Genomic DNA, 10419 nt, shown 5'->3' with positions numbered 1-10419 from the left:
CCAAAGATACGGACGGGGTTCTCCTGCGTCCAATCGTGAGCGCCTTTAACTCACCAGTATGCAAGTTGGAAAAACATCTAGCCAGTGTACTACATCCTATAGTGGAAAAGGCAGAATCCTATGTCAAAAATTCAGAACATTTCACCCAGATTTTAGGTTCTTTCAGGATGGACCAGGACCCCATTACGGCAAGCTTCGATGTCAAATCCCTATACCCGAGTATTCCAGTAGAGGAGGCACTCCTGCTTATAGAAGAAAACTTTCGCAGTACATAATGGATCTGTCAAGACACTGCCTGAAAAATGCTTACTTCATGTACAACGAGAAAATATACCGGCAAGTAGATGGAGCAGCAATGGGATCATCTCTCTCACCTGTGATTGCCAACCTCTTTATGATTTACTTCGAAAAAAAATCAATAGAGAAGGCAAATCTGACGCCAAAACTATGGACAAGATATGTAGGTGTATCTGTTCTATGGCCTTATAGAACTTGAAGAGGATAACAGTCTGCCCTTTCTAGATGTGCACATCACAAGGAGCGAAGATAGACACTTGGAACACACTGCCTATAGAAAACCAACACACACCAATAGATATCTGAACGCTAAGACTCATCACCACCCATCACAGATAGAGGCAGTAGCAAATACATTTATTACTCGGTCCTGCAGACTCACAAACGAGAAGAATAGAGAAGGCGAGCTGAAAATGGTCCAGCTGTTACATCAGATGTACAGCCCATGGTGAAAGCTCCTCCGTATATAAAGAACATTACTGGCATTCCCTCGGTGATCTGGAAACGGGAGGGGTATGTGTCGTACACCAGCAAAGTTGAAGAGAAGTTAAAAATGCGAAAACTGGAACTTGGGGTGCAAGACAAATGAAATGCTAAGTTTGACTTGATTATACAGCATTTAGGACAGATCAATCACTGTCCGTTCGCTTATCTTTATTGATTAAGACTAGTACGCTTCCATAATAAGTTGTTCAATAATGTTCGAGCTCGGTATAGGCGCCCATTAAATGGTACATTTAATACATGAGCGTTGCATTCGTAGTTCCCATAAAAGTAGGCCCACTGTTTTACAAATGCTTATAATTCTATTACTTGATTTCTGAGTCTGTGTTCGACATAACATAATAAGAAAACAATTTATAGATCAGGAGTGACTTCAAGATGTGCTTTAATGACATAATGACATTCAATTAGGATGCCAACTTGTAGGACAACGTTACAATACTGGTGTTCACGAAAAACTTAAATTTCGCCACAATATTATAAAATGTCAGCTATAGCAGGGATATATATATATATATATATATATATATATATATATATATATATATATATATATATATAGTGTTCGAAGTGTTTTCGGAGCGCGAGCATTGAAGATGCCAAGTGAGATTTTGGCGAAACGTCTGCAGGATTCCAGTCGGATGCAAGATTTTCAGGATTCCAGTCGGATGCAGGATTCCAGTCGGAGTTCAACGAGCGAACGGATGATATCCCGGAATATAGTGTCATCACATTTTTCCATCCGTGAATCAATACATGAGAATATATATATATATATATATATATATATATATATATATATATATATATATATATATATATATATATATATATATATATATATATATATATATAATTTAATTAATTTCGGTAAGAAAATATTTAGTGGCATTTTCTATTCATATTTCTTATTAATTTAATAAATATTATTTATGTCAGGAATAGATAATGTACCTGGCTGGATGTGTATCAATCATAGTTTTGGTTAGTGGATTATTACCGACAATATTTTTTGTCAGTATCTGACTAATAAACCCAGGCAAGCTCTTGAAAAGCTCATAACGAGTTCAATAAAATTAATGTAAGAAAAATGCACAAGAGAGCACTAGTTTTATTAATCAGGAAAATACACCGTAAATCACCAAATTTAGGACGCACTGTACAAATGGCTGCATAGTGTGGTGGCGGTGGTGGTTGTGAAAAAGATTCTCATAACATTTTAAAAAATACGCCCAAGTTAGAAATTATACTACTGCCCAAAATATTTTATGTACTTGCCTTTCTCGCAGGTGTGTATACATTGAGATACAAGCAATCTTCACTGTCCAGGGCATTAGGCCACATCGACATGCAACAGTTTTGTGTTTCGTTAGCCTCCAAGATGCCATCCCATGGCTTAGGAGGTATAGGAGGCTGAAACCAAAAAAATTATAGCAGGTGCAGACATCGAAATCAAAATAAAAACGCCGGAAACTTAATTAAAATTAGGTTTGCTGCTAGACATTAAGAAAAATTTTCCAGTGTTCAATGGAACAATATGACACAAGTGTAAGTAAACTCTGTAAGGAACATTGCAAAAACGCTCACCTGTGCGTTACGAACCGAGAGGGGCAGCTAATCCGCCGGATACCGTCGTAACACACAAAACTCGTGTCTCAGAATATGCAAAATTGTAATATTTCCAATCCCGTGAATTTCTGTTCTGTGTATCTTCATTGCCTACCTATCTTTTGTGAAGATATTGTTTGTGCGCGAGTTTTTCATCAAAACTGGTAACATTTGAGTTACCAAACTGTAAATTGTATCCGCCTTTTGACTACTTTCAATCATGGAAGGATAACACCAGTCATACAACTTACGGACCCTACCAGCAAGCCTTTCCACCATAAGATGCGGAGTTAATACAAGATGTCGCCAGAATTTTAAGACAGTCAAAACCACCACAACCAAACTTAAACAGAGAAGAGATGCATACACTGAGAAATCTAAACAAAAACCAAAATATCATAATAATGCCAGCAGACAAGGGAAATGCCATTGTCATCATGAATACATCGGATTATAAAGCAAAATTGGAGGATATTTTAAACGAACCAATATACAAACTAGTCACTAGAGATTCCACGACGTATTTGGAAAAAATAACTAAGGCCAAAATTATCGAGTCATCAATAAACGAGGATACAAAAAAGAAACTTACACCCAGGGAAAAATCGAGTTGTTGTCCAAAATTCTACGGGCTCCCAAAGATACGGACGGGGTTCTCCTGCGTCCAATCGTGAGCGCCTTTAACTCACCAGTATGCAAGTTTGAAAAACATCTAGCCAGTGTACTACATCCTATAGTGGAAAAGGCAGAATCCTATGTCAAAAATTCAGAACATTTCACCCAGATTTTAGGTTCTTTCAGGATGGACCAGGACCCCATTACGGCAAGCTTCGATGTCAAATCCCTATACCCGAGTATTCCAGTAGAGGAGGCACTCCTGCTTATAGAAGAAAACTTTCGCAGTACATAATGGATCTGTCAAGACACTGCCTGAAAAATGCTTACTTCATGTACAACGAGAAAATATACCGGCAAGTAGATGGAGCAGCAATGGGATCATCTCTCTCACCTGTGATTGCCAACCTCTTTATGATTTACTTCGAAAAAAAATCAATAGAGAAGGCAAATCTGACGCCAAAACTATGGACAAGATATGTAGGTGTATCTGTTCTATGGCCTTATAGAACTTGAAGAGGATAACAGTCTGCCCTTTCTAGATGTGCACATCACAAGGAGCGAAGATAGACACTTGGAACACACTGCCTATAGAAAACCAACACACACCAATAGATATCTGAACGCTAAGACTCATCACCACCCATCACAGATAGAGGCAGTAGCAAATACATTTATTACTCGGTCCTGCAGACTCACAAACGAGAAGAATAGAGAAGGCGAGCTGAAGGAAATTAGTTCCTGTCTTCGACAAAATGGATACGAAAGACGCATCATCAGCAAGGCAATCAGCAAACAACAGCAGCCGCAACAGAGAATTCAGGACGAGACCCAACGAAGATCGATCGCTGTCCTACATCAAGGGGGTTACTGGCAAAATCGGCCTAATATTACGGAAGCACGAGATATCAACGGCATACAAACTTGATCATACCACTGGAGCAATACTAAGAAACCCAAAACAAAAAAATACTATATATATATATATATATAAAAAATACTATATATATATATATATATATATATATATATATATATATATATATATATATATATATATATATATATATATATATATATATATATATATATATATATATATATATATATATATATATATATATATATATATATATATATATATATATATATATATATATATATATATATATATATATATATATATATATATATATATATATATATATATATATATATATATATATATATATATATATATATATATATATAAGATGACACTATACTCCGGGATATCATCCGTTCGCTCGTTGAACTCCGACTGGAATCCTGCAGACGTTTCGCCAAAATCTCACTTGGCATCTTCAATGCTCGCGCTCCGAAAACACTTCGAACACTCGGAGCGCGAGCATTGAAGATGCCAAGTGAGATTTTGGCGAAACGTCTGTAGGATTCCAGTCGGATGCAAGATTTGCAGGATTTCAGTCGGATGCAGGATTCCAGCCGGAGTTCAACGAGCGAACGGATGATATCCCGGAATATAGTGTCATCACATTTTTCCATCCGTGAATCAATACGTGAGAATATATATATATATATATATATATATATATATATATATATATATATATATATATATATATATATATATATATATATATATATATATATATATATATATATATATAATTTTTCAAATAAACCTCCACATGCTACTGTAATACTATTCAATCAAATTTGCTGCCGTTTGGCCAGTAATCCTGTTGGCTTCTTAAAAGCTTAACTGAAACTGAACTGAATTGGCGAAACATCAGCAAGTCTGATTAATGATAAAAAAATTTAAGTTTTTAGGGTGTATCAATCATTTAACATTTCTTAAGCTTCGTTGTAGAAAAGACATGTTAAAGATAAGTGAAAATTCCTTTTTCAGCTTGGTTGAAACATTTTTTCGACAGTATTAACGCAAATCTGGATGTGGCACATAGATCACATGCACTCAGCGGGTCAAGAGAAAAAAGTTTCGAAACAATATTTTCTAGAAAACAAATCAACTATTTGTTAGGTACACTTATACTTCTAAAAAGTTCTGTTATCTAGAAATTAGTCACTAATTTCGTCAGAATCTTGAAACCGAGTGTTTGCAAATAGTGAATCAAATCAAATCTCTTATTTGCAGTAATAACCCATACAGGGAGATTCGCCGTATGCAGTATGCAATATTGCAGTTTGTTCAAAAATTCTTTGATATTTAAAACATAGTTTTTCCGGCCCTCCATAGCTTTCTAAACTTTTTTCCAAATTTCTTAAACCTATCTGGAAATCGAATATTTTTATTTTGTTCAATTGTTAGTTATTAACAGCATCGATGATTTTCCTTTGAAGTATGCAAGAACTTTACCAACATACACACAAGTCAGATCATGATAGCATCGATGGTCCAAATTTTAAAATGTTTGGAAACCACTGGTAGATATTTTCAAATGTTTGCGCGGCTTAGCAATTCTATTTGAAACTATCTTGCATCAATGGATGGAAATAATTTCAAACAAGCATTGATTTGTTCAAATACGACACTTATTTTAGAAAACACAATGATTTAAATATTAAACATTCAGTGGCTTGCTTAGCTCCTATTAATATTGGTCCCACATTGAGTCTCAGAAAAAACAAAAATTTCTAAACTCTCTTATAATATCAATAGTTATGACCTAATTTGATGGGAAAAACTTTGAATTTTATAATCAACCAAATTCAATCAATTGCGTCGTATTACGGACAAAATGCGGGAAATAGTATAAATAAACGACATGCCACTTTAGCAATTAATTAACAAAGAAATGAAATCGTTAGCTGATGAGATTTCATCTTATCTTGTACAAAATATATAAAATGAAATGAAATTTATAGCTGTATCCGCAATTGCGAAAAGTAACATGCTTAGATTACTGAGTGTGGTGTTTGTTTCAGTTGCCGTGAGTCACACACATATAACAATAAATGAGTTTCAATTTATCTTTCAAACCTATTGACTTAACTTAACTTAACTTGACTTAAACTAACCAAGAAAATAGTTATTTGTCGAATTATCGCATCATTTGGGAAGATAGTGTGAAGTCTTTGTTTTATTCACAAAAAAATGTGTTTTTTAAGCGAATTTTATATACATCCGTTGTTGTTTCAAGCGAGTTGTGGTTTTAAAAACTACTTTTCGGTTTAAGCTGGCGCAAGAATTAATCGTCGATCTTCCCGATGGTACAATACGAGGATCCGAGATAACCTACCAGAACAAAAGCTATTACGCTTATAGGGGAATTCCCTTTGCAACCCCTCCTCTAGGCAAACTAAGATTCCAGGTGAGGTATCCATAAAGTACTGGTATATTTTTATAACAAGATGGTCTACTAAAGCAATTTTTAGCGAACAAATAACAAATATTTTAGATCAAGCAATATCAATATTTTGCACTACCTTTTAGGAAATATAATATATTCATTTCGACAGGGATAAGAACACCTTTTAATTTTTAATTGCTGGGTAGTTTCACTTGTGATATTTGGGTTGCAAATAAAATTAAACACAAGAATAAAGCACTCTAACTGACATGTAACTCACAGCATCTGTCAGCAACTTAGTAAACGTATTAAACTTAATAAGCAATATTATAAAGTTTACAGTGTGCTTGCTATTAGTGGACAAGAATCTTTAAAAGAGTCTATAGTATAATAATATTGTATCCGTCAAATTTTACTTCCACGCACAGTAAAGTCACCTAGTCCGTTATCGCCAAGCACACAATATAAAGAATTTTATGATAATGGGTCCCATTACAAGCACAAAATACATGTACTAAGAAATCTACATATAGCCTAAGAAGCAAGCTTCAAATTACCTAGGAAAAACAAAGTTGATCTCTGTAAATAGATTGAGAGAAAAAGCTATAAAAATTGGATTTTAATTCCAACGGATAAATTTTCCTAGCTGCAGTGATAAAATTAAATTAACAAAACAATATAACTGATAATTGCCTACCATTATGGGAACCCCGTCACTATCAACCAAAACCATTACCCAATTTCTATAACATTTATTTTAACTATTTTTTCGATTACATTCAACTATGAACAAAAATCTAAAAGGCCCGGAAAATTGCTGCTTTCCAAAATAAATTAATAGCCATAAATTGAAATTCGTAAAAAATATGCCCATTTGGTTTATACAATCATGTTGGCAGCTTTAAGAGCTAAAATTTAGCTGAAAAAGGAATTTTCACTTATCTTTAACATGTCTTTTCTACAACGAAGCTTAAGAAATGTTAAATGATTGATACACCCTAAAAACTTAAATTTTTTTATCATTAATCAGACTTGCTGATGTTTCGCCAATTCAGTTCAGTTTCAGTTAAGCTTTTAAGAAGCCAACAGGATTACTGGCCAAACGGCAGCAAATTTGATTGAATAGTATTACAGTAGCATGTGGAGGTTTATTTGAAAAATTATATATATATATATATATATATATATATATATATATATATATATATATATATATATATATATATATATATATATATATATATATATATATATATATATATATATATATATATATATATATATTCTCACGTATTGATTCACGGATGGAAAAATGTGATGACACTATATTCCGGGATATCATCCGTTCGCTCGTTGAACTCCGGCTGGAATCCTGCATCCGACTGAAATCCTGCAAATCTTGCATCCGACTGGAATCCTGCAGACGTTTCGCCAAAATCTCACTTGGCATCTTCAATGCTCGCGCTCCGAGTGTTCGAAGTGTTTTCGGAGCGCGAGCATTGAAGATGCCAAGTGAGATTTTGGCGAAACGTCTGCAGGATTCCAGTCGGAGTTCAACGAGCGAACGGATGATATCCCGGAGTATAGTGTCATCTTATATATATATATATATATATATATATATATATATATATATATATATATATATATATATATATATATATATATATATATATATAAGATGATACTATACTCCGGGATATCATCCGTTCGCTCGTTGAACTCCGACTGGAATCCTGCAGACGTTTCGCCAAAATCTCACTTGGCATCTTCAATGCTCGCGCTCCGAAAACACTTCGAACACTCGGAGCGCGAGCATTGAAGATGCCAAGTGAGATTTTGGCGAAACGTCTGCAGGATTCCAGTCGGATGCAAGATTTGCAGGATTTCAGTCGGATGCAGGATTCCAGCCGGAGTTCAACGAGCGAACGGATGATATCCCGGAATATAGTGTCATCACATTTTTCCATCCGTGAATCAATACGTGAGAATATATATATATATATATATATATATATATATATATATATATATATATATATATATATATATATATATATATATATATATATATATATATATATATATATATATATATATATAATTTTTCAAATAAACCTCCACATGCTACTGTAATACTATTCAATCAAATTTGCTGCCGTTTGGCCAGTAATCCTGTTGGCTTCTTAAAAGCTTAACTGAAACTGAACTGAATTGGCGAAACATCAGCAAGTCTGATTAATGATAAAAAAATTTAAGTTTTTAGGGTGTATCAATCATTTAACATTTCTTAAGCTTCGTTGTAGAAAAGACATGTTAAAGATAAGTGAAAATTCCTTTTTCAGCTAAATTTTAGCTCTTAAAGCTGCCAACATGATTGTATAAACCAAATGGGCATATTTTTTACGAATTTCAATTTATGGCTATTAATTTATTTTGGAAAGCAGCAATTTTCCGGGCCTTTTAGATTTTTGTTCATAGTTGAATGTAATCGAAAAAATAGTTAAAATAAATGTTATAGAAATTGGGTAATGGTTTTGGTTGATAGTGACGGGGTTCCCATAATGGTAGGCAATTATCAGTTATATTGTTTTGTTAATTTAATTTTATCACTGCAGCTAGGAAAATTTATCCGTTGGAATTAAAATCCAATTTTTATAGCTTTTTCTCTCAATCTATTTACAGAGATCAACTTTGTTTTTCCTAGGTAATTTGAAGCTTGCTTCTTAGGCTATATGTAGATTTCTTAGTACATGTATTTTGTGCTTGTAATGGGACCCATTATCATAAAATTCTTTATATTGTGTGCTTGGCGATAACGGACTAGGTGACTTTACTGTGCGTGGAAGTAAAATTTGACGGATACAATATTATTATACTATAGACTCTTTTAAAGATTCTTGTCCACTAATAGCAAGCACACTGTAAACTTTATAATATTGCTTATTAAGTTTAATACGTTTACTAAGTTGCTGACAGATGCTGTGAGTTACATGTCAGTTAGAGTGCTTTATTCTTGTGTTTAATTTTATTTGCAACCCAAATATCACAAGTGAAACTACCCAGCAATTAAAAATTAAAAGGTGTTCTTATCCCTGTCGAAATGAATATATTATATTTCCTAAAAGGTAGTGCAAAATATTGATATTGCTTGATCTAAAATATTTGTTATTTGTTCGCTAAAAATTGCTTTAGTAGACCATCTTGTTATAAAAATATACCAGTACTTTATGGATACCTCACCTGGAATCTTAGTTTGCCTAGAGGAGGGGTTGCAAAGGGAATTCCCCTATAAGCGTAATAGCTTTTGTTCTGGTAGGTTATCTCGGATCCTCGTATTGTACCATCGGGAAGATCGACGATTAATTCTTGCGCCAGCTTAAACCGAAAAGTAGTTTTTAAAACCACAACTCGCTTGAAACAACAACGGATGTATATAAAATTCGCTTAAAAAACACATTTTTTTTTGAATAAAACAAAGACTTCACACTATCTTCCCAAATGATGCGATAATTCGACAAATAACTATTTTCTTGGTTAGTTTAAGTCAAGTTAAGTTAAGTTAAGTCAATAGGTTTGAAAGATAAATTGAAACTCATTTATTGTTATATGTGTGTGACTCACGGCAACTGAAACAAACACCACACTCAGTAATCTAAGCATGTTACTTTTCGCAATTGCGGATACAGCTATAAATTTCATTTCATTTTATATATTTTGTACAAGATAAGATGAAATCTCATCAGCTAACGATTTCATTTCTTTGTTAATTAATTGCTAAAGTGGCATGTCGTTTATTTATACTATTTCCCGCATTTTGTCCGTAATACGACGCAATTGATTGAATTTGGTTGATTATAAAATTCAAAGTTTTTCCCATCAAATTAGGTCATAACTATTGATATTATAAGAGAGTTTAGAAATTTTTGTTTTTTCTGAGACTCAATGTGGGACCAATATTAATAGGAGCTAAGCAAGCCACTGAATGTTTAATATTTAAATCATTGTGTTTTCTAAAATAAGTGTCGTATTTGAACAAATCAATGCTTGTTTGAAATTATTTCCATTAATTGATGCAAGATAG

The 10419-nt window shown here is 33.4% G+C and overlaps 1 protein-coding gene across 1 annotated transcript; it reads right to left on the bottom strand.

Annotated features, from left to right (window-relative positions):
• Window positions 1-675: 675 nt before the first annotated feature.
• Window positions 676-10002, bottom strand: LOC132702380 (acetylcholinesterase-like). The gene is made up of 4 exons (XM_060670966.1): window positions 9960-10002; window positions 9579-9713; window positions 2080-2214; window positions 676-795 (listed from the first exon to the last, which is right to left on the bottom strand). Exons 1-4 carry the CDS (start codon window positions 9996-9998, stop codon window positions 676-678), a joined length of 429 nt encoding a protein of 142 aa, XP_060526949.1. The 5' UTR covers window positions 9999-10002.
• Window positions 10003-10419: the final 417 nt, after the last annotated feature.

Source organism: Cylas formicarius, unplaced genomic scaffold (genome assembly GCF_029955315.1).
Source record: "Cylas formicarius isolate icCylForm1 unplaced genomic scaffold, icCylForm1.1 PGA_scaffold_5__7_contigs__length_24384050, whole genome shotgun sequence".
Classification (NCBI taxonomy): domain Eukaryota; kingdom Metazoa; phylum Arthropoda; class Insecta; order Coleoptera; family Brentidae; genus Cylas; species Cylas formicarius.
This window is presented reverse-complemented; position numbering and strand designations above follow the sequence as displayed.